The sequence below is a fragment of the Nelusetta ayraudi genome, unplaced genomic scaffold, assembly GCF_046127955.1.
Source record: "Nelusetta ayraudi isolate G7.1 ecotype Tasmania unplaced genomic scaffold, CSIRO-AGI_Nayr_v1 ptg000080l, whole genome shotgun sequence".
NCBI lineage: Eukaryota > Metazoa > Chordata > Actinopteri > Tetraodontiformes > Monacanthidae > Nelusetta > Nelusetta ayraudi.
The window spans coordinates 162,514-187,892 of record NW_027466130.1 but is presented as its reverse complement, the minus strand read 5'-3'; the positions used below and the strand labels follow the sequence as shown (position 1 = coordinate 187,892).

At 48.0% G+C, this 25,379-nt stretch overlaps 1 protein-coding gene across 2 annotated transcripts; it reads right to left on the bottom strand.

Moving 5' to 3' along the window:
- Positions 1-1,822: 1,822 nt before the first annotated feature.
- Positions 1,823-23,960, bottom strand: hgfb (hepatocyte growth factor b). Of its 2 annotated transcripts, XM_076044439.1 has the most exons (18): positions 23,783-23,960; positions 20,941-21,106; positions 20,495-20,607; positions 19,749-19,863; positions 18,117-18,265; positions 15,478-15,598; positions 14,398-14,516; positions 11,576-11,741; positions 11,288-11,418; positions 10,067-10,160; positions 8,987-9,117; positions 7,185-7,214; positions 6,563-6,668; positions 5,968-6,042; positions 5,637-5,786; positions 5,404-5,510; positions 4,664-4,806; positions 1,823-4,208 (listed from the first exon to the last, which is right to left on the bottom strand). In XM_076044439.1, the coding sequence occupies exons 1-18, from the start codon at positions 23,829-23,831 to the stop codon at positions 4,035-4,037; spliced, it is 2,139 nt and encodes a 712-aa protein (XP_075900554.1). In that variant the 5' UTR covers positions 23,832-23,960; the 3' UTR covers positions 1,823-4,034. The 2 variants fall into 2 exon arrangements, with proteins under 2 accessions (XP_075900554.1, XP_075900555.1); XM_076044440.1 differs by lacking the exons at positions 11,288-11,418; positions 11,576-11,741.
- Between the last annotated feature and the right edge of the window lie 1,419 nt (positions 23,961-25,379).

The following is a 25,379-nucleotide window of genomic DNA, read 5'->3' as shown; positions in this document are numbered from 1 at the left end:
CTGGAGTTTTTTTTTCCCAGAGGGGATTGGATTGGAAGCTAATTATGACCGGGCACTTGAGCAGAAGCAAAAAGAAGGAATCTTAATGATGTGAAACTCAAATTGTTACTCTCTTAGTGAATCCGTTTTAAACCTTTTAATGCGCATTATTAAGAATAATGCATCAGAAATTGTTATACAGAGTCATTCGACATGGTTTCACCTAATTTGCAAAGTTTGCGTGCTCACTCGAGGTGGATTTTGTCGAGATGAGCGATTTTTTTTTTTTTACACTAAAAAGACAGACACCAAAAGATAGACGTTGTTTTGAAAGTGAATCTCCAATTCTGTGTGTGTAACACCTCCTTACACACACACACACACACACACACACACACACACAGTGCTTTCACGGCAGAATGAGCAGTCCTGACATAAGCCATGCTCTCCGCATCATTAGCCCCATGTATGCTGTAGATCTTACGGTGCATTGAACTAGGGTCATGTAAGCCACTCAGTGTGTGTGTGTGTGTGTGTGTGTGTGTGTGTGTGTGTGTGTGTGTGCGTGCACGCGCGTGTGACTATGTGTGTGTGTTTGCGTTTGTGCAAGCGTGCATCCACATTTCCCTCTGTCCTCCTCATCCTCTAGATTTGCTCTTTGTGTCTACCCCCCACCACCACCACCACCACCCCCCCCCCCCCTCCATCCAGCCAACCAGCAGATGAAAGCAACCTGCGTATAATTCATCTCCTTTTGATGCCTTGACTTGCGAGCCGCGCATCGTATATCTCTTCTGTGAGTGCGCGCGCGCGCGTGTCACTCCAGCGCCAGCATGCAGACAAACAGCGCGCACGCCGGCAAGACTAATGTACACATATAGGCGACGCTGTGGATTTTTCTGCTTGCGCCATACGTTTCTCAATAAAGCGCCGGTGACTCGACAATTACTCTGCAGCTGCAGCCTCCGCCGTCATGCACCCCGTCACCTTTCTCGTTCGGGCCTGCGTGTCTCTGAAACGAAACACACACACACACACACACACACACACACACACACACACACACACACACACACACACACACACACACATGCAAGAAAGAAAAAAACAAAACAGCAATCGTGCACAAGCACAGCGTTAGGACCTGCAGTAACGAGGTGTTATTGATTATCGGTGTGTGCGCGCGTGTGTGTGTGTGTGTGTGTGTGTGTGTGGAAATGCTTGATTATCAGAGGATGGCAGCGAGAGGCCACGGATATGAGAAGAGGATTAATAATAAGATTAGCGAAGCGTCTTCATTGCCTCTGTGCAACTGCAGTGCCATCTACTGGTGGGAGAAGTCCAGCAGTCTGGGTTTAAATTGATGAAACAGTCTGCGGAGGACCTGTTCCGAGTGCTCGCACATTTCAGTGACTTTCACACGTCTTCATTTTTTTCATCCTGAACTACAGCTGAGCGGCCTTGCAAAAAAAGAAAGAAGAGGAAGAAAAAAAAACACAGCATATATTGCCCTTTTTACAGCCTCCTGCTTCCACATGTGCAGAAGTAGACAAAAACTCGATGGTCCCAAAGGGCTGGAAAACAGCAGGTTGGCTTTCTGGGAGAACCAACCAGGGAGAGGCGTCAGCGAGGCCCTTTGTGACGTCACTGTTTCGGGGGCTGTTTTATTCCCTATTTTTTTTTGAGTAAAAGATCAAGCCAAAGAAGAAAATGTTGATTTTTTTTTTTCCTTATTTCTTGGGAACACATCTTTTTTTTTTTAAATCGTTGTTTATAGTGAATTTGCAGAACGTAACTTTAAATGCGACAGTTTAAGTGTCTTCATGGCAAGGGAAGTCATGTAAAAAAAAGCATTTATTAGACACTTGAGTTTACATTGAACATACTGGATAAGATGACGTGACATTTATATGGAATGTACATAATTCGAAAAAAGAAAAAAAAGAAAGAAAAGAAAACAAGAAACTACTGTACAACTCGTAGGATATAGCAGCTTGCAGCATCTTTCAGTGCACGTACATCTCCAAACATTTTTTATTTATTTTTTTCCCCCCTAATTCCAATCATGTGTGGTTAAGAATACCGGGCCTCTTCAATCCGCGGTGCTGCCGAGTGAGATGTGTTCATTGGGTCTTAAAGGGACATTCGGTCATCGCGCTGAGGAATCTATTACGGACGGGGCGTTGACCGACTCCAGAACTTGGGGCCAAAGGTCAAAGTGACAGATTCTGAGACGACAATATCCAGTACGGATCAGAACTGGAGGTGTGCCAGCTTCTAAGTGTGGCGAGAGGGTAATTCATTCAGTGACGCGCGCACCCACGCGCAGGCACACGCCCTCTGCAGGTTTGATTTCACACACTGACAGTGCTTGTTGCAGATGTGCCTGATGAATGAACACAGATATCAAGGTGGGGAGAAAAAAAAAAATGGCACGTTGTATGGAAAGAACAGGAGTGCACTTCTGAATATTACATTATCCCATCAAAGGCTGAGCACAAACACATACCTTTCATCTACACAGTATATGCAGACAACAACGCTCATACACATTATACAGTTATTACAGCGTTGTGATAGCATACAATACTTCATGTTAAGCTAAGTTTGGACCTTTTCTTTTTCCATGCGCCCCGACGTTACTACAAGACAGTAATGGGATTAAAAGGTGAAATGTATATACCACACTGCACATTATTTACTTGCCTATTGAACATTCACTTTGCTAGATCTATAAGACCCAAATCACCTTTGGAGTGTTACAAATACACTCATTAATATATTATATACAGTAAGGACCACTTCATTTAAGCTCCCCCCGGAGATGCTTGTCGAGTGTCCTTAGCGCTGCCCTACCACCGGATAGTTTTTTTTTTTCAAAGTGGCCCATTAATGCACTTGTCAGAGTGAGCTGCTGAACCACTGCACTTTGGTGTTTTAAAACATTCAAGTAATGCCAGGAAACAAGGAGTATTCACATGCACACATACACTGTGGTGGATATGCTACCAAATGAAGATGATGAACGAAAAAAAAAAAAAAAAGTTTTTGCTTACATGTGAGGAAAAAATAAAAACAATAAAAATGTTTTTTTTTTGTTTTTTAATTGGGCTAACATTTGTGTTGTAATGGGTCCCACAAGCTGGATATATACACTGTTCGGTTTCAGCCTGTTCTCGAGCTGATATTTGAGCTGCACGACTTGGAGTTTGAAAGATTTTCTGTTTCACTGGGCATCGTTAGCCGCGCTGAGTACAGACGGGAGTGTCCGTTCCCAAGCGGCCACTTGACATTGAACATTGGAATTTGGTTGGCTGACTCTTGTGTTTTGCACAGCTGAAGCTGAGCTCTGGAGCAGATTCCCTATTAAAAGAAAAATAGCGTTTTTTGTTGTGGGTCTGCAGTCGTTGCATGTCGTTAACAGGCTTTACGGTGGCTAATGTTAGCCCGCTAGCTAGCTTACCTCTAGTTGTAAAAGCTTTATTTGTTTTTGTTTATTTATCATCTCTTCCGCAATATTTACGAGTCTCCGTGCGTGGGTGCCTGTTTCACTAGTTAACGGAACAGCATGAACCGTTAGCATTGCTGTCAATAAGGCAACTTGCATCTGTGCTTTCTGTTAATCCTCACTGGTAGTGATCGGTCGTCAAGCCAGACTTCAGGAGCCTTACGTGAAGTAGTGCAGGTTGTAATTAACTGACAGGGTTTCCGAAAGCGAACAGTGTATTACCAGCCTTGCCGTACGAATAGCTGCTTTTTAAATACGAGCTGACCAGTGCTGTGTTTACTAGTATGTTTCAAACTCTCATCGCTGCCTGTGGATGGGGTCCCACCATAAAGTGGTCACAGTGTTTACCCATCAATACATCTTTAGGGACACATGCACTCTCAAGATCTCACTTATCTGTGGGTTTTTGTTTTTTTTTTTCTCTGTATGAATCCAGGGGCTCCTGAGTGCTCTGCTGATGTGTTTTTTTTGTTGTTGTTGTTGTTTTTTTTTTACAATTGGAAGCTGAAGGTTTGTTTTCGCCCCTGCTTCCACTGAGTCTGTGCACCTACTGAGGGTCGGGGTGCGTCCTGAAGACTTTGTATATCCACTGCGTGTAGAAAGGCACGTTAATGAAGATGCCAGGCTGGTTCTGTCGGGCGCAGCCTCGGCCGTGGACGCTCACGCCCACGATGACCTTGATGTCGCCATCCTGGCAAACCAGGGGGCCGCCGTAATCTCTCTGCAAAGGAGAAATAGCGTGTCAGCGGCGGAGAGAGAGAGAGAAAAAAAAAAGAAGAAAGTCATAATCCCTGTTCGAATTGGCGATGCCAGCGAGTCATCGGACGCCTTCGCCATTGTCAAAGCTGGGAACCGTCAGCCCCACGGCCGCAATAGCTGATGAAATATAATGCAACGCTGCCGACGCCGTGCCGGCTGGTGGAGGGCTCTCGCAGGCGTGGAGGACGTTTGGATAAAAGCTGAGCCTCGGCGAGGCTACGCTGATCCCTTTACTTTTACGCTGAAAACAATTACCCAGAGGTCTGAAGGCCTGTTCTCATTTATCAGCACAAAGGCGGAACACAGCCGCGGCGCGCCTTCCCTCAGATCAGCGATCTGGGGCCCCCAGGTTGAAATGTTCCAACACCTCATTAGGGCGGGGGGGGGGAAGAGAATTAGCGCGAGCGGCGCTTTTACCTCGCACACTCCCTCGTTCCTCCGGCCGCCGGCGCAGATCTTGCTGCTGGTGATGAGGAGGTTCCCCCTGTGCATCTCCCGGCACTTCTCGTTGCCGACGATGGGCAGGTCCACCGCCTTCAGCATGTCTTCGTGGCCCGTGCCTGCGACACGTTGAGCATTAGCTCAGCAAATTGAATGCAACTCCGGCAAAGAATGTTTGTCTTGGTGTGTAAAATTTGACTTGATTTGTGATTTTCAATATTGGTAAAATCTTAACATACTGTCCATAATTAGATTCAGGAAAGTGTTTGCTCACAGGATAATCAAAGTATATATGTATATTTACAGTATATATATATATATACATATATATATATATATACATATATATATATATACATATATATGTATATATATATATATATATATATATATATATATACTGTAAATATAAGAATATACATAGAGCAATAGGGGTCTTGCTCCTAGTTAGCTCGCTGCCATCTTGCACCGCCTGGCAGTGGCCTAAATACGAAAACCGCAGTCAGGTGTCCTTCCTTAAAAAAATTTAAAAATGGACCTTTTAAGTAAAATACATAAAATATCAGTTTCTGTACTGACTTCCAGTGTCCAACAAATGTGTTTGGCCTTGACAGGAGGAATGATAATCATATGCTGCCGGAGAAATGAATTATGAATGAAATACGATGGAGACCTGCAACAGCTGTGGCGAGAGCGGAATATAAAACCCGGCGTACCTTTGGTCTCGCCCCATCCATACATTTTACATAATCTTCCCTCGGGGATGGAGCACCCAGCCACCGGCAGCTGAATGGTGTGGACGTTGTCTGCAGGGCGAGCGGGCCTGCGTTACGTCGGAAGAGGACAAAGAAGTGCCAGCCGTGATTTACCTCGCACGGACAAACGGATCAGAATATGTATTCATATTTTATTTATTTTTTTCCTTCAAATGAAACGTCGGCGGACTCACTGAGCCAGTCGTAGGAGGACCAGGCTGGAGCCCTCGGGGCCGCAGATCACTTGGGAAATGCTGACTTCCTGTTTCTTGAGCAGGTCGGCGGCACCTTCCCGGATGTCCGAGACGCCGAGCCAGACGCGGTACTCGCTGAGGTCCGGAACGCTGGGAAGGAATCAGACGAAGCAAGTTGTGCTCACTTGGTGGGGAAAAGCTAAAGCTATGGTTTTAGAAAAAAAAAAAAAAAAGGCTACAAAGAAAATAAAAGCTCAAGTTCAAGAGGCATAAAAAAAAAACCAACAAAAAAAAACAGGCACATTGAAAAGATTGCAAGCATTGAGGTTACCATGACGAGAAGCACTGCCTGTCACTCAGCACCCACTCCTCACGGATCAGAGAACCCCCGCACCAGTGCATTGGCCTGAAAACATCACAAAAGACAATAGTTGTTTTGTTTTTTTTGCGCAACCGCGACGCGCGGCACACAATGCTTGCAGCTCAAAAGGGCAAAACATGTCCTGTCGTGCCAGAAATGCTTTTGGAGAAGGTGCAGTAGAACTGGCTGTCTGATCTTTCCGTCAAGTAGGAGGCAAAATTCCTCTTGATCAATGACCTGATATGATTACATAATAACTGTTGAACGAGCCCACCAGCTAGCACACCAAAATCCCTTTGAAAAAGCCTTTTAAATATTTGCATATTTATATTTATATGTATATATATATACATATATACATAAAAAAGACACATTGTTATTGACTTTCAAAATAAAAATCAACAACAGTAAAAACCAGGAAGTAAAGTTTCAGCTGAAAATTTTCTCAGTTGAGGTCATTTGGGGCTGGACGTCCCAGCGGGACTGTTTCTTTTTTTTTTCTTTTTTTTTTGGTTTTCAGTGGAGGCGGAGGCGGTGTAGAATGTTAACTGTGCCAGCAGCGTACCCTCTCTGTATGCTGACCATCCAGCTGCCGTCCAGCCCGCCCACCGGACCTCCTCCCACGATCCTGGTCCTCTTGTGTATGAAACAGGCCACGGACGACAGCTCACCTGGAAGAAAGCACACAGATTTCAGTCCCGGGCGGAGCTGGGCAGGCGGACACGCGCTGCCGTTAATGGTGACAAATTGTTCGCCAGGGTCGCGATGCGAGAGGCACTTAGGCGGCGTAATGAGCCACCGGTAAACATCATCATACCATAAAAAAAAACAAAAACCAAAAACAAACAAACAAGGAAAAGCCACCCCGGCTGCTAATACTGATGAGGAAGTGATTTAAAGCGGTGGCTAAATGTAAATGGGTTTCGTTCTCAACTCAAGGGGGGGGGGTTCGTCCAGTGATCTCCATGTGAGGAGACGCACGTACACAGCAGGGCGGTGGCGGTGGCGGTGGCGGCACGGCGATGGAATAATGTCGTGCATCATGTACCGCTAATGGCCGAACATTACGGGGAGGCTTTTAAAGAGGCAGCAGGACACCTGCCAGCCCCGGCAAGGCTATCAAACGCGTCAGCGGCTCAGCCCCGATGAAACTTGTTAAAAGCCGACGAGCGGCCGGAGACACTCACCCAGCGGAATGGTGTTCTGCGAAGCGTCACCTGAGGGGAGGGGGGAGGGAGGGCGGGAGGCGGAGACAAATAAGGGATGAGTTGGTGTTAACGGATACAAGATAAGAGGGGAGAGACCTCTGTTCTCCCGCTGATTAACATTCCCGATTATCATTCCCGACCATTTTTTCTTCAGTGATACACACACACATACATACAGACATACATACATACATACATACACACATACATACATACATACATACACACATACACACACATACATACACACATACATACATACATACATACATACATACATACATACATACACACATACATACATACATACATACACACATACATACATACATACATACACACATACACACACACATACATACATACATACATACACACATACATACATACATACATACACACACACATACATACATACACACACATACATACATACATACACACATACACACACACACACACATACATACTTACATACATACATACATACACACCGCTGAGTGTGTTTACAGAAATCTGAGATCATTTAATACATTTTACAATATATATATGTATATATATATATATATATATATATATATATATATACATATATATATATATTTTTTTTTTATTCCTGTTATTTTGCCCAACGAGAATTTTGTATCTGAAGGGCAAAGTGGAGGGATTTGCTGAGTTGAAGGAGTGTGTTGTGATCACCACTGTACGGTGGCCGATAGGGGCCAAACACAATACAACTGCCTAATGCGGACCTAGTTGGCGAAAACAGCTGCAGGCATTGAAATGATGCAAATCCACAAACACGAACACGAGTCTAAACGAGGTACAATAAGAGAGAGAGAGAAAAAAAAAAAACACGCTGCGTGACTTAAAAAACACAGACTTAATCATCAAACGCGCTGCAGACAGAGAAGCTATGCAAAACACAACGCTGCAGTCACAGCCGTCCTCGTAGTGACTGGGTTATGCAGCGTTTTTTCATTTGCATGCGTTTTCTTGCTTTGCGTCCGTTGTGTTTTGCATCGCTTCTCTATTGGCAGCGCGTTTGATGATCAAGTAACAGTTTTTTATGTCTTGCATTACGTTGTTTTTTTCTCTTTCTGCGTTTGCACAACAATCCTCTTTTCGTACCTTGTTTAGACTTTTGTTTGTGAATGTGCATCGTTTCCCTACCTGCAGCTGTTTTCGCACTGGGCCGTTGTGTTGTGTACAACCGGCTGGAATCAACTTTATGGGCCATGTGCGTGCGCGTAAACGAGGAATTTGACTCTTGGCTCTCTGTGGACCGTAACTGAGAAAACAAAGTATTACATAACGGAGAAGTGCGAAGTGCGTACAGGTATGCAGCAACAGGGCAAGATAACTTTTTTTTTCTAACTTTTTGAATAAATAAAGCCATGAGTATCACTTACACACACACACACACACACACACACACACACACACACACACACACACACACACACACCCACACAGTGAGGATGCCTCTGGCTACCGGCCCATGTGGGAGTAGTTAGCGGAAACCCTCTCTTGACTTGTGGATGAGTTGTGAATCACCTTTGGCACAACCTGACCTACAAGTGTAGACACATCTACGCACTGCAAATAAAGTGTGTTCCGATGTGTGTGTGCGTGTGCGAGTCGGGGGAGACGGCGAGCAAATAAATCCCCGCTAATTAGCTTCTCCTTTCGACGCGGCCTTCCAAAAGCTGTCGCTACCTCGTGCCGCGTGGCACTTCGGGGTGGGGGGGATCGGGTCCGCGCGCCTCCTTCTTACTCACAGGGTTTGACGTGGCAGTAGTCCCAGGGAACGGCGGAGCTGTTGGTGTAACACCAGGGCCCGTGTTTGTCTTTATCAGGGTTCCTGCAGTAGCTCCCCTCTTGGCTGGCCACCAGCAGGCCCCGCTCGCCGCTGCAAGTGCACACCGACCACGCACATGCAAATCATCAGGCAGATTTCACAACTGAAGGAATGGTTTTCTTATAAGCAGATAATTCCGCCTTTAAACTTAAGACGTGCCGCTGACAGCTGAGGATTTGCGCCTACTGGCGGAAGCCAAACAAGTTCACCCTGACGTGGACACGGACGGTCAAACCGCACAGCTGTGTCGGCTGCGGCTCGCGGCGACACGCGAGAATTCTCTCCCTCACTTAATTCCTCGTGCTGATTATGACTTGGCATAAAAAGGAAAAAAGTCAAGGCAAAAGGAGATGCCGAGTTTGAAATGGCAGCGGTCGCTCTCGAAGCTCCTGCTCCTGTGTGTTCCCGACCGACGCCGACTCCCTCCGCCTGACCTTTCACCCCTGAGCGGCAGCCAAGCCGTGGAGCTGATTGGCTTTGAAGTGCCCCGACAAAGGAAAGCTCTCGGGGGGGTCAGAGGTGAGAAGTAAAGTGTATATCCCCCCCCCCCCCCCCCTGGCCGAGTTATCACTGGGAGCCATTCCTGCCGAGTTAGGTCATCTTTGGGGAAACACTTCTCGGGCCATTAAGAGATCACGGCACTCGCTCGTCCCACTCCTTTTTTGTTGCCCCCCCCTGAGAAAAAAGAGGCGTGGCTTGTTAGCGGCCATGAGACCTTAGCTAGAGGTCAATCACAGGGTCTTTGCCGCAGCAAAACATCCAGCACGTTTGCATTTATTACAGCTTGAAACTAACATTAGGACCAGGTCGATGATTTGAGCCCCCCCCCCCCCGGACCGGAGAATCCTCGAGTGCACTTTGCCACCAAAAATCGACGCTCCAACTGAAATGGTCGAGTAAACCGCAATCTATTGTTTTAGGCTAATACGCTTCTCGGAAGTTTTGTTTTTGCACATCAATAGCAAAGTTTCGTAAAAGTTTTCGGACACGTTCAGCCGACCTGTTGTTGTGGTCCCTCCAGGGGGCGCAGGGCAGGTTCGATCTGGTCCTGGACTGCTCTCCTTGGTAGCTCTCTCCGAAGCCCTCGTAGCACTCTGCGTTTGGGGGTAAAAAAAAAAGAAAAAAAAAGACGGAAAATTTTCCAATTTTTAAATTCCGCGCTAACGAGCCCAGTTGGAATGCCCCACCAAAATCTCACGGAATCAAAAACATGCAGGACTGGCATGAGTCGGCATGACTAAGGTTCTGAGAAGTTGCATCACAGCAACATTTGTTGTTGTTTTTTTTTTTCTTTGACCAAATGTGTGTGTCATTAGATTACGGGGGTTGACTAGATTGCTGGAAGTAGTCAGTTGCAAGCAGACGAGTGTAACCCGATTGGAAAAAGGTTTCCAGACAAGTCATTTCTATGTGGGAATATATTCAGCCCTTTAGACCAGAACACAGCCAACAACCAACTTTTGATTTATTTCTGTTTTTTTCTTAATCCCAAAGGCAAAGCCATATTATCCACAAAGTCGTATCCCCCTGAAATCCCTTGGACGCGTTGCATTTCTGCTCTGCTCTCCATTCTCCGTCTTTTTGACCCCCCCGCCGAACGCTCCTTCACAGAGTCTCGCACAGCCCCAATCATTTCTCTCCATCTCTGGCTGTCCGGAGGGAGCCGACCGTCCCGGGCGGCTGTCAGAATTCATTGGCGTTAGCCGCGGTGCTCAGTCCTTCCCACAGGCCTGCAGACCTCGGCTCCCCCCAGAGGGACGCAGAGCCAGTGGTTACGGTGTGTGTGGTTAGCGGCTCTCATGCGAACTCCCACAGCCATAAAATAATGACAATACAGAACATGCGTTGGAAGGAGGTAAAAAAAAAACGTTGTTTTTTCTGTTTTTCTTCCCATTAAATGTCAAGTGTGTAAAATTTGGCTCGATTGATGCTTTTTACATTGGTAAGCTTAACATGCTGCCCATGAATACATTATTATTGTATGTGTTAGTGTATACTTGCAGTACATTAACAGTCATTTGGTTTTCCTACCTTGAGAATGGTTCCCATATATATAGATAACAATATATAATATATGTAGCGCAATAAGGGTCGTGCTAATAGTTAGCTGCCATCTTGACCGCCATTGTTTAAGGACAGTGGCCCTAAATACGAAATGTCAGTTGGCCTTCCTTAAAAAAAAATGTATACATTGGACCCTTAAAGCCATCGGGTTTCTTACCGCTGGCTTTGCTCTGGGTGCCGCACTGAGGGATGTTGGTGCAGAACATGGTGCGGACTCTCGGGTCTGTTGTAAAGCACCAGGGGAATTCTTGGCCATCTGGATTCCGACAGAAGTTTTCCCTCAGGTCCCTGCACAACAAGGAAAGTCATCCCATAATCGGCTGTAAGTGCATGCAGGTGGGTGGCTGAGCGAGTGGATGCTTAGTTGTTTTCTCCCTCCCTCTCTCTCTCTCTCTCTCTCTCTCTCTCTCTCTCTCTCTTGCGAGTGAGTCTCAGAGTGACTCACTTGCAGGGGTAGGCTTGAGGTATGAACGTGTGGTTGTGGGGATACTGCGAGTCCCAGCGTTGGCAGGCGATTCCCGTGGGCGTGACGTCGATCGCGCCCCTGTAGCCTTCGCCGCGGCCCTGGTAGCACTCGGTTGTTTCCGCCACGCTGCTCTTTGGGGGCGTCTCTGTGGAAGAGCGGTGAGGATGAGACGAGGAGGGAGGCAGGCAGAGGCAAACCAAAAGTCTTGTGTTTGTTTACGGCCTTGACATATTTGCAACATCTGAGGATTCCTCGGGATCGACGGGGTCGTTTCAAACGGCCGTGACATGTCGCACTCCCGATGTTGATTGCTGTTGATCAACAGCGGTTTTTTTCCGAACACGTTCGACCAATGGCAGGCGGGGCTTTAGCTTTAGCGCTTCTTAGCTTCTGTCTGACTCAGCTCATGGTGCTGCCAGTCACGCAAAGGCATTCGCTGTATGTACAAAATATATATTATTGCCCTTAATTTTGTAAGCATAAATACACGCTCAAGTATATACACTTATATGTATATATGGTGAACAGCTGATTGGATTACTCCAACATGAATCTTCAAATAGACAAATTCCAGAAAGTCAGATGTACCAGCGCAAACTTGCCCAAATGGTTAATGAGATACACACACACACAACACACACACACACACACACATAGGGACCATCAATTACAAAAGCCATTGAAGAAGACACATCAATTACCATCAAACTGCTGTTGGATCTTTTTGAGCCAGATTATATAACATTACTCAGCAAAGGGGATTTGCAAAAGTTCCATTCCCACTTTGTAGCCAGCACGGAACAAACCAGCCCGTTAAAAGTCTGGTCTGCACCCCCTCGGACTGTTTACCCGGCCGCTTCAAACAGCCCTTCGTTTGGCCGCGCCGCGATAGTTGTGGTGCTGCCACAACCAAATCCAAACAATGTGAGGTGTAAATAAATTTATGGCGGCAAAAAGCATTTTTGTGCAACTCTTAAAGGGCGAGAAACATTCCCCCATCCGCGGTTTGAGTTGCGCGATCTGGCTCCACCAAAGTAATCGGACAAATATGGCGAGAATTGGGGGAAAAAAGAAAAACAGCCACCAGCGTCTTCGTTCTTTCTCTCGTCGTAGCGCACGCAGCACAGCTGCCTGCCACACACGCCTCATTAATTGCACTGAACATGGTGCAAAGCTGCATATTTTCTTTCTTTTTTTTTTTTTTTTTGGAGAGGTGGGGGAGTTTTCATCATTATTTTGTGACATTTTCTGTCAGTGCGTCTAAAAATAGACCCGCCTTATTTGTGGCGGTAAACAAAACAGCCGGCCTCGACAAAAAGCACACAGAGTGTCTTTTGTTTCTTCCCTCTCCACCCGCCTCTCGCTCCCTCCCTCCCGCCTTGTTTTGATTAAGACTAACTGGGTCGTAAACTTGATCTGTTCCCAAAAAACTCCCTGTCGAGGACGCGGCGAGAGAAAGAGGGAGACATTTTTAAAGGGGGGCGGGGGGAAGAGCAAATGGGGTTGGGGGTGAGGATCGCTGAATCACTGGGCCCACATGGAGGAGTGCCATCTAGTAAACACGCTGCCAGAGGCGCTGATGATTCCTGGGGGGCAAAAAAAAAACAGGCTGGAGACGAAGGAGCTGAGCCCAGCACAAAAATCACACCGGGGGTTTCTCACCAACTTGTGTTCGAGAAGAAGAAGAAGAAGAAGAAGAAGAAGACAAGGTGGAAGAGACTTGATGCTGCACTATTCTACACAAAAAAAAAGACAAACTGCCATCTGCCCGCAGTGCCTGTGACCCCAGCGTTGTGTCTTTGTGCGTAACGGGCAGTGCTGGCGAACAATCAGTTACAAGTAATCCACTACTGTAATCAAACTACCTTTTGAGTCACGGAGTAGTGTAACTACTCTGTTACACAGTAATCTGGTGTAACTAGATGACTGTGGCAAAACTGGTAAATACAATGTATTATTATCATTATTATTATCATTATTATTATTATTATTATTATTAGTAGTAGTAGTAGTAGTAGTAGTAGTAGTGTTGTATCATAGCTACTTTATCAAGTAACAATTTAGTCACTTTTTCCGAAATCTTCTTTATTTATATATTTTTTATTTTCATTTATATCTTAATTATTTTCACAATATGTGCACCAGTGCTGTGCATGAGTTTGTTCTGTGAAATGTGCAGTTTGCGTTCAGGGAGCAAAGATTCATTCACGTTAAGAGGACGGAGGCAATACTTTGCACTTTAACAAAGTTCATTCCAAAGCACTGAGCAACTGTCACTTTATTTATTTATTTATTTTTAACTAAAGTAACGAGTAATTGATTACTTATGAAACAAAGCAGTTAGAGAAGTAATTCGATTACTTTATTATGGAGTAATCCCAACGACGCTGGTACCGGGAGGCTAATGCAGAGCAGTAAGTGAACCCAGCGCAGCTCGACCGACGCACAGAAGAGCTGGTATAGAACAATAAACAGCCGGCCAGTGGCGCGGGGGAAAATAAACATTCTGGCAATTAGCAGAGACATAACAGAGAGCCGGGGCCAAAAGGGGAGCGTGTGCGTGTGTGCGTGTGTGCGTGTGTGCGCGCGTGTGTGTGTGTGTGTGTGTGTGTGTGTGTGTATGTGTGACCGTAGAGAGGCGCGGTGGTGGAGTTAAAGGTGCAGGAAGCTGTAAATCCCGGTTAGTGTCGAGTCGGCCCTGCAATCTGCCTTGTCCCCCCCCCCCCCAAACACAAACACGACACACCCACTAAACATGTCGGACGAGCGGCGACGGCACTCAGACAAACAAGTGCGCCTACCGCAGACTTTGATGTCGCAGTACTCCCAGGGCGCGTCGGGGTCGGTGGTGTAGCACCAGGGTCTGTGGCGGCCGTCGGGGTTCCTGCAGTAGTTGTCCTGCAGGCCCTTGTCGGGGTGCCTAACGCAAACATTCACAAGACAAAAGAGACAAAAGAGTGACTTTTATGTTTTTCAAAAAAAAAAAAATGCAAAAAGCAAAGCCGATGTAACTCGTTTTTTTTTTTGTTTTGTTTTGTTTTGTTTTGCGTGTCTCGTTTTCAATGGCGCAATACTGGAAAGACGACCGTCCTTCCCTTGAAGTCGATAACGACGACTCAGTCCGGGAATCTGTTGGGCTCGGGGAGATAATAGCCTGTGTCGCTACAGGTGTTCGACAGCGAGCTACCCAGTCGCCCCCGCCCACCCGCCCACCACCAACCCCCTCCCACACCCCAAGGCCTCCAGCTTGCGGGCCGTGAAGCGTCAGGCTCTCTCATTGCATTAGCGCTATGAGCAGTCTGGGACCTCGTTTACACAAACACTGGGATGATTAAGGATGTGTTAACGAGTCCCCCCGCTAATCCAGGCCACCTGCCATCGGAGTGGCTGGAACACTCGGCGGACCCAGATGCACACACACACACACACACACACACACACACACACACACACACACATACTGCGCACACACACTGTGTGCAAGGAGGTGGCGAACCCAACGCTGTTCCTAATATAAGTAAAAGCTTATCTTACAGCTGGGCACAGGGCTGCGTTACAATCTGCCCAGAGTTTTCAAGGAATTTGGGCCAATTAAAGCGAAGAGCCAAGAGCGTTCCCAGCCACAGTGCTGCTAAAAACACACTTTGACACTCTGGAGCCGAGTGGCATTCCTTCAGGGGAAAGGCACTCGGCCCATCTCGGAATAACACCCAAATATAATGAGAATAATGAGAATCGGTCGCATTAAGAACGTCGTTATTTCAACATCGCTCCGAACATTTCTTGCCTACGTTGCGGGCCTGGAGGTGTTATTGATCGCACCTGAAAATGGCGCGACGGTATGTGATTGAGACGCATAATTGTGTGTGTGCGTGTGTTACCTCTTGGGGTGGAAAAGGTGTTTGTGCGGTCTGTCCAGGTCCCAGCGCTGGCATTCCTTTCCACTTTCTGTGTGGTCCATCGGCCCTCTGTAATCTTCGCCATTACAGCTCATACACTCCACTGGAATGGCACGCACACACGCACACACACACACACACACACAAACACCAATAACAATTTAAACAGCAGTTTATAAGTGCAAATAGCATTAAGATAAGACCTAATTGATTTTCTGGAAAGGGCTCCCTGAATAACCGTGGCTATAAATTCAAAAGCTAAAACTTAGAAAAAAACAACAAAGAAAAACAACAAGTATTTTTGGTAATTGCAACCATCCATCCATCCATTTTCAATACCCGCTTGTACCTGAGCTCATGGTCTGCTGGAGCTTCTCCCAGCTGCCAGAGGGCGAAGGCAGGGTGACACCCTGGACAAGTCGCCAGTTCACCTCAGGGCCACATAGAGACAGACAACTATTCGCACCCACATACACACCTACGGTCAATTTAGAGTTTTCAATTGACCTCACGTGCATGCTTTTGGAGTGCGGGAGGAAGCCGGAGAAACATGCAAACTCCACGCAGGAAGGCTCCAGGCCCAGGATCGAACCCACGACCTACTTGCTGTGAGGCAGCGCTAACCACAGAGCCACCGTGTCGCTCGTAATTGCAACCGCATAACTAACGAAATGCTCTTTTACTTTTTTGCGCTTCTACGTAGTTCAGGGTTTTAGTTTGTGAAGTCACTAATTGTTGTGTCATCTTTCTATACTGTTGGTTATAGTTGACCGGCTGTTTCAACTCACCAACCTCAAACTTTGCTATACAGTGTAGCTGCTAAAGAGACCGGGCGCTTCATTGCTTGTCCCTTAAAAAAACAAAAGCAAAAAAAACAACTTGCGTTTAGCATGAAAATAAGGAGGCTGTTGGTTCGATCGGATCTGAGGCCTCCCTGTTTGGAGTTTGCATGTTCTCCCAGTGTCTGACTGGGTTCTCTTTGGGTACTCTGGCTTCCTCCGTTAAACATGAGGTGGAATTTGGAACTTGTGACTTGGCCCAGCACCCCCGGCAAGTGGGAATAGAAAATGGATGGATGGCACCAAAATCCAATATTTCATGGTGAATTTCTCTTTCACTTCAAAAGACAAAAAAGCTCAGACAGTTTTAAAGATTACAAAGTGTTCTCGCCGCAATTACACCGATTTTATCACAACAACAATTGGAAAAAAAAAACACAGTTATTTTTAATCATGTCGCCGCCACTAGCAGTGCTAATACTTGTCTGTGCGTTTCATTTTTGTCATCGTTTAACAATGGAAAAACAAATCCGCACGTCACAGTTAAAACATAATTGGACAAATCTCATCTCTCACACTTTGGCTAGCGGGAAACCGCTGCAACGCTATCATCTGCTTTTGCCGACTGACTTTCCAGGGGAGGGAGGGTTGTGAGGCGTAATCACCGTCAGAAGCCTCAAATCTGGATCTTGTTCCCACGCATGTTTACGCGCTGTCTTACCACAGGACGCTTAGCTAACGCCTCCTCGGCTCAGGCACCATCGAGTCAAGTGCGCCTCCAGTATTAAGAAAAAAACAACAAAACCCACCATTACGAGTCGCCCTAATGAAGGCACCAGCGTCTTTGATGTCAGAGAAGGCATCATTTGTTGCCTTGCGATAACGCACACACGCCTAGCGTAAACTGCCGCGAGCGCGCCGATGTTTACGAGCCCGCCGCTGTGATGACACGACGCGTTTAATGCCGCCGCGCTCCCGCGGCCGTCGTAGCGCTAATTTCGGGGAGAGTGGCCCCGCCGACGTTTTTATCGCAGCCAAACGCAGAGCACTTGTAAAAAAAAGAGAAAATAATAAAATAAAGGTCACAGCGTTTTGCTGTAAAACACAGGATGAGTCAGGGGGGACGGCCGGGATTAGGGGAGGGGGGGGGGGGGGGGGCCTTGCTGCCTTATCCACCCCGCAGCCTGGTTCCTCATTACCGTGATCCAGGGGAAACGAGCCCGTTTGACAGCAACAAACTCCCCGAGGATAAGATAACAGAGGGCCGCCGTCGTCCGCCTGCCTCCGATGGTAATATCGCACCGTGTATATACAATACCGATGGGGAAAGCGTATTTTTCTTTCATCACAGCCCGATAAATATAAAAAATTTTACATTTTACTCTCTTTTACAGCCCCCCCCCCCCCCTCCCCCCCGCAACCGTAACTCGCCCTCCGGAGAGTTTCTCCCCCTCAGCCGACGGACGGGGCTTTAATACGCCGGCGCATTCCAACACTCGCCTCTTTTTTTGCTTTTTTTTTTTTTTTTTTTTCTCCAGCCGTTTGCAAAAAGGCCCCTAGCTGATGGAATGGGAGAGGACAGCATAAACTGAACCACACACCTGGAAACAGCTGCAGCTGGCCTTGCACGCACGCACGCGCTAGCGCGCACCGGGCAGAGACAGAGCTGACGCGGCTCGGCCCGAGACGGCGTGTGATTGCCTAATTTCGCCGCGCCTCCTTCGCCCGGGCCATTTGCGGCGTGAAATGGGCATTACTTCAGGATAAACGTGCGGCGAGATGGTTTTCGCAGCGCATTAAGTGAGCGTGTGCGTGCGTGCGTGTGTTTTTCAGGCAGCCCACCCTGCGAACACTGAGGTATTCCGCAGTCCTGGTGCCTCAGGTGCGGCTGGGGGTCGGTGGTGAAGCACCAGGGGCCGACGGTGGAGTTGTCCGGGTTGCGGCAGTAGTTCTCCCTCAGGTCCTTGTTGCTGAACCTCTTCGCCATGAATCTGTCGGGGAGCAGAGCAGCCGTTAGACAAAAAACACCGAGCGCGGGCGGAGGCGACCTCTTTCTGCGGACGGAAACAAGGCCACGGTTTCTGTCTTTCGTTTCTCTCTCTCGTTTCTTTTTTTCTTCTTTTTTTTTTTTTTTTACAGCCCTGGCAAGACGACAGCTCCTCCGCTCGCGCAGGAACGGACTCTCAAGGCCGAACGCCGGCCAGTAAAGAGGGACGACGCCACGTTGCGGGGACGGAAAACGTCGGAAACCACTCGCGACCTGTGAGCCAGCAGGCGCTAACGTGAAGGAGAGACGTTCGTCCTCCGTGCCGGGAAAAGGGATTGTGAGCAAAAGCGTAAACAAACTGACCAGTGACGCACATCTGTTGCATCAGGGCAGCACATGGTAGCAGCAACCAACGCGGTCTGTTAGTCAAGCTGTGATTTTCCACCAGATGATGAAAAGTTCTTTGGTAACCTTGAAACTGGCGAAGGCAGGCGCCGTCGACGGGCCAATCAAGAAAAGGAACCTTGCACAGATAAAACCGCCATTTGTCCCCCCCTCCTTTTTTTTTTTTTTTCGTCCGACTTTCTCATGGCTTCGCCCCGGCTGATAAAAAAAAAACCCGTCGCAGCTGCAGCGGCAGCGCCTGGGTTTGATTAGCTGATTCGCCGTGACGCCAGCAAACAGCAGCCTGATGATAAAGCAGGTTCGCCGGAGTCTCGGCTGAACCTCTTTGATTCCCCCCCACCACCCCCCCCTCCTCGGGCGGCGGCTCCGAACGCAGCCATCAAAGTCTTTGGGTTTTTTTTTTTGTTTTTTTTTTTCCATTACGACAACACGTGCGATTAGAGGAGCCAGTAAAAGTCCAAGATGCGCCCCTTTAATATTTAATGACTTTTGGCACGTCGGCATATCGTGAAACGCGGTCTTTATTTCTTTATGAGAGACAGCTTGGATGTCCATTGCGATCGCTTCGCCTACGAGGCAATTCAGTCAAAGTGCAGCAACTTCCATAGGTGCACAGCTTCACCGGCTGTTTGTGGGAAAAATGCACTTTGTGCCCTCCTGCTCCTGCATCCAGCTATGCTTCTGGATATTTTGGGGGGGAAAAAAGAAAGAGGGGATTTTTTTTTTGCACCGAAAAGTTCCCATTAGAAATGAGCCTAATTCCAGTAAGACCCCCCCCTCCCCACACACACACACACACACACACACACACACACACACACACACACACATTTACAGACGCACACGCACCTAGATAAACAGAAGGGCCGGAGCAGGAAATGATCCGTGACTCTACAGTGAGGTCAGTCCTGATGAATGACTTCTCCCAGGAGTCTAATCAACCACTAATATATCACTCACACACACACACGAGATAGCCCCTAGCTACCAGCTACATGCATCTCGAAAAAAGTCGGATAATAATAGCGAGGGACATCATCGCATTTGTTGAAGGGGTAGGAAGAAAAATAAGAGGTTCTGACTTGTGCTCGTGAGGGATGGGAGAGGCCCAGGCCTGGCAGCGGATCCCGCTCACGGTCACCGACCGGCACCCCCTGTAGTTCTGACCTGTGCCCACGATGCATTCTCGAACGTAATCTGAGTGAAGGGCGTAGAGAGAGAGAGAGAGAGGGAGAGAGAGAGGTGTTATGAAGCGACGGCGCCGCGTGCAGCTGGGCCGCAGTCGGAGCAGCATGATGAAGAAAACAGACAGTCAGTGAGCAGAACAGGGCCGCCGCCGCCGCCACCGCCGGCCCTGCCAAAAAGGCCAAATCTGTTTTCCCGATCTTCCCGCCCGACAGGCCGTGAGCATACGTGCGCGTGCTCCGCCGGGGTCGAGCGGGGTCCGGGGGGGGGGGGTAGGATCGGGGGAGGTGGGAACACAGCGGGGGGATTTCTCTGGTTTACACAAGCGCTTCCTAATGACAGAAAATGAGCCGTAATGCCCGGCGACACCGTAAACACCACGGCGGTCCTTGCCCCTTCCTCGGATTTCTCTCTTGGGGAGCGAGAGGCCGCAATCGCTGCGCACGCAGAGGCTTTAGGTTGTTACGCCTGTACGTCAAAAATGAAATGACGGATTAACGACGGGAAGCGAAATGTGGGAACGCTGCTGCTTTAGAACGTTGCGAGTCTTTGCAGAAAAACTCCCACGGAAGAAGGGGGGGCGGGGGGGGGGGGAATGCAGCGGCAGGAGGCGGCGCGAAGCGAGCATCAGGCCCCGGCGTACCTTTCTTCTGGTAGAGATAGTAGTTGAAGTCCTCTTGGCTCTGAACTCCTGGCGAGTTCCTGTCATAGGACAGCCAGTGGCATTTCCTGTTTTTATGATCGTAGAGGAACGCTCTGGGGGATTGGGAGGGGAGGAGAGGAACAAGGAAAAAGGGGGGGAAGAGCAAAGAGAGCGACGGTTACTTTTCTTTTCTTTTGCTTATCTTTTCTCCAAAAGCAAACTCTGACCCCGGGGGGCGGAGGGGGGCGGGGCACGCCTGCAGGAGGAGGCCTGCTGAACCGGAAGGGCAACCATCACAGCATTGCTGCATAAGTGGAAAGAGCTACTGTGAAAGTTGCAAGTCCTGCTTCCCGGACGCTTCCTTGTGCAACTTTCACGTGCGGCTGTTAGCTTTTCGGGTGGTGGTGGCGGCGGCGGCGGTGGTGGTGGTGGTGGGAGGCACCTACCTGCAGGTGAAGGGGATCCTGCTGTTGCGGCTGCACGCTTTGGCACACCTGGACAGGCTCTGCTTCTTCACTTTGGTCAGGTAGGAGGAGGCGTCGGGAGGAGGCTCGAGCGCCAGTCGCACCCCGTCGGTCTTCTGGTAGTCCTGCAGCGCGTTCCTCCTGCACTCTGACACACAGTGTGGGCGAGTAATCCATTACTAAGTAATCCACTACTGTAGTTACACTACTTTTTAAGTGAGAGAGAGTAATCTAACGGGATTACTGCGGCAAAACTGGTCACGATATCATACTGACTTTATCGAGTAACGATTCCGTTACTTTTCTGAACTATTTTGCGAGCTAAAAATGCCCTGTTGTCCACAAAGTGTCTGAAATTTAGAAAAAAAACCCCGAAAACAACGACGTCGCGGATTGATGACGCGGCCGTGCCTGCAACGTCCTTGATACGCGGCGACGCACCAAAACAAGCCTGGCGGCGATTGCGTTTGTAGCTGGAAATACAAAAACATTGTTTTGAGTTCTTCTCGTCTAAATGAAAGAATTTCGTGGTTTGTTGCAGGAAACAAAACATTTTCAACCCTTACTTTATCTTTTTTTTTTTTTTAACTAAAGTAATCAGTACTTGATTACGTAGAAAACAAAGTAGTTAAAGAAATAATCAGATTACTTTTGAAGGAGTAATCAGCAGTTGGATTACTTTTATGGAGTAATCCCAACGAACCCTGTCTGACACACATTCGCACAACGTTGGTTGGCCGCCAGCTTTCAGACGCGAGCCGCCCCGAGGATTTTGCCTTATTATGGCCTGGTGCTTGACTTGGAAATAGACAAATAAATAAATAAGTAAATAACGGGAGAGGTTGTTCAAGTCAGACGAGGGACCTTTTCCAAATAATAAACTGGGAGGCTCAGTGTGTTTGGCTCCGTCGAGGTTCCCAGAGGAAAGTTGTGTCAGTCGCTCCCTCGCCCCGCTCCAACTTTTCAGAACTGGGACGTGAAGCCGAGTTTCCAGACGGCCGTCTCGCGGCGCAGAGGTCTCAGGACTTGCGAGAGCTTTGTGAGAGGAGAGGAAGAAGTCGGCGGCCGCTGGCGGCGAGGCGAACTTTGTTTTTGTTTTTTTTATGTATTCTGAACTCACGGAGCAACATTTCGAGTCAAGAGATCTTTGTCAGTGGAGGATGAAGCACCCCTACGTGCAGTCGTGCGCGCTTCAGTGGTGTGCTCGCAAAGTTGTTTATATGAAACCCATGCATGCAATTGGAAGAGAGGAGGGGATAAAATAACATTTAAAAAAAAAAAAAGAGGTTGCATTAGAATAATCTGGCAGTTTGTGCGATGTGACTGCATGTGAGTCTTTGTGAGTCTTTGTGGTTGTTTTCAGTCCAGATGATTGACTGTTCCACAGTCATCAAGTGTTGGCGAGTAATCTATTACTCAGTAATCCACGACTGTAATCAAAGAACTTTTTTTTTTCAAACGGGATTACTGTGGCAAAACTGGTAATTATATCATAGTTAATTTAGTTTATCAAGTAACAATTCCATTACTTTTCTGAAATATTTTGCAAGCTAGCATTGTCTTGTCATCCACAAAACGTTTGAAATTCAGGGGCGGGGGGGACAACAACAACAACTACGTCGCAGATTATTTTGAAATGTGGGCTTTGCAAAAGGCACCGGTGGTGCGCAGGAGTGTGTTGTTCTGTGGAGTGTGCAGAGAGCAAGCATTCATTCATGTTAAGGGGACAGAGGTTCATTCCAAAGCACTCAGCAAATGTTAACTAAAGTAATTAGCAAATGTTTACTTATGAAACAAAGTAATCAAAGAAGTACTTAGATTACTTTTTTAAGGAGTAATCGGTATCTAGAAGTCGGATTACTTTAAGGGAGTAATCCCAATAACACTGACAGTCATGCATGGGCAGTGGCACGCTCGCACGCTCGCACGCACGCACGCACGCACGCACACACACAAAAAACAGCAGTGTTGCTGCTGGCAGGTTCTCGCTACCAGACTTTTTTTTTTTTTCCATTTGGACATAAAAACTTTCACTTCTCTTTAATTTTAATTAAAGCGGCCTCTCAACTTAATCCGGGTGTTTGTCTTGGATGCGCGCCACCGAGGCTGTTGCCTCCAGGAATTATTAGTCGTGTAAACAACAACAGAAGAAGAAGGCGGAGGGGCGGGGGTGGGGGGGTTAACCAGACACCGGTGCTGAATTGCTGAGGATCGGAGGCGCCGCGGATGAACAAGTTGAGCTGAGCGGCTCGGTAGTTTGCTCCGCGCGTGTGAGTCGCTTAGACCGCGTGCTGGACTTACACCGGCAGGACTGCAGCCGCGGTGTGGGGATATCATGGCCCATTTTGCGGGACAATTTGGCTCGTCTCCACTCGCTCTATCCGCCCAACGGCTCGGATTAAGCGCGCGCGCTTCTCAGCCTCCCCCGACGCGCTGCAATGCGCACCGGAGGACTTGACTTGACTTTGTCCTGTCCGGAGGCCGCCCGCCCCCCGCGGGGTGGAGAAGAGCCCGGAGCACCGGCACCCAGCCGGCTGGTCGAGGAGCTCCCGCTCTTCCCGGACTCGCACTCGGCTGCGGCGCCGCTGCCATGTGGCTCGCGGTGTTGTGGAAGAGCTGCGAAGCATCTTTGACGAGAGACGCGGCTATTTAACTTGACGTCCGAGGCGCGTCAGGCGTCTTGTTAGCCCGCTTCCCACGGAGCGCACGCGACCTTCCGCAGCAACTTGAGGGATGGCGGTGAGCGGCCAGAGCCGCTCTTTGCATGTGTGTCTTGGCCGAAGACAGAAAGAAAGAGAGATAAGAAGGATGAAAGACGACTTACCACAACAAGAGATGACGAAGAGTCCGAGAAAGAGTCTGTAAATCCACATCGCTGCGTCAAAAAAATAAAATAAAATATTGAATTAATATTAATACAATGATTATTGTCTATTGCTGTAGTTATTATTGGAGCCGAAATTGAAATGCAGTGTTGCTGCGCTCGCCGGACTGCGTGCCGCGGAGGATGCGTCTCCTCTCTAAGTACTCCCTCCTCCCCCCTCCCCCTCCCCCGGCCCCTCCACCTCCCCCTCCCTCTCCCGCTCCCAGACTTTATGCCTCTCTCGCCGCCTATTTTCTGTCACTCTCCGCGTTATCCGTCCGCCGACACCTCGGCTTTCACTTTATTGGCGTGGATATTTGGACACGGCGCGCATTGACTTGCACCCCGACGCCGAGTTTTGTCATCGGGACGAGGCAGTGAGGCGCATTTCTGCACATTTTTATTTCATTTCTAAAACTCACATTGTTTTAGTTAAATGTCCCGTATGCGTTAGCTATGCCAATGTTTTCGAAGAACTATGCCTTTAGCCTTCTGGTTGTTTCCAGACTTAAAAAAAAAAAAAAAAAAAAAAGTTCATCCTGTTCCCCCTTTTTTGCTTTTGGCAGATGTGCACCAAAACTCACTGTTCTGAAAACCAGTCGTTTGTGATGTCACAAGGGGCCGTGTCCACTCATTGACGCCTGTCTAAAGTACAACAACACAGTTTTTATCTGAAAACTGTGCGCCTATTTTTTTTTTCTTCCCACAGGTGACCGCAAACAGAGGGCTAAATATGCACGTATTTATTTTTTTTAAATCGCACATATTAATATTATTATTCATGCTATACTGCTGTACCGGAGTCAATAAGGACGAACAATATGGGACTTCAATATATGAACACTTCAACAGCCTCTATGTGTTGATTCGTTTCGAGCAAAACATTCCAAACGCTCAGGAAAAAAAAAAAAAAAAAAGCCATTTATTGACGATCCACCCCTGTTCAATCTGTTCAAATATGATCACTAAACACAGCATTGGCAGGCGGCGGTCGGATGACAGCAGCGCGGCGTGTTGACTGTGTTCGTGCTGCCGCTCCTCCATCCATTTTCCACCAGCAGCACCACCGCCATCCATCTTCAGGGTGTCACCTCTACTTCCAGCGATGACAACATCACCGGAGAGGAGACAGGAGACAGGACACTCAGCCCCCACCCCCAACCCCCCACCCCCCCCACCTTTTAGCCATCCACTTAGCGTTCTCTCCAAACGTCACCGATACTGCAGTCGCGGGGGCTGCTGCCCTTCACACAGATTCCTCCGCAATTCCACCCGCAAAGAAATGAGTTTTTAATGCGCACTGACAGATCCTCCAGTTTGCGGATGTTTTCCCTCAGAGGTCCAGTATTCCGTCCGCTTTCATTAGTTTTGAAGCCGCGCGTGCCTCACGTGATTAATTGTCTCTGCTTGCGCAGAACAGCGTGTTTAGCCCTCTGTTTACAGCCTTCTGTAAAGTCAGTTCATTTTAGCCTCCTAATAAAACGGAAACTTTGTTGGACTTTGTTTGGAAGGTGAGAGAAACAAGGCGGCTGGTTACTTGGTCGGTTTTTAAGCGTCA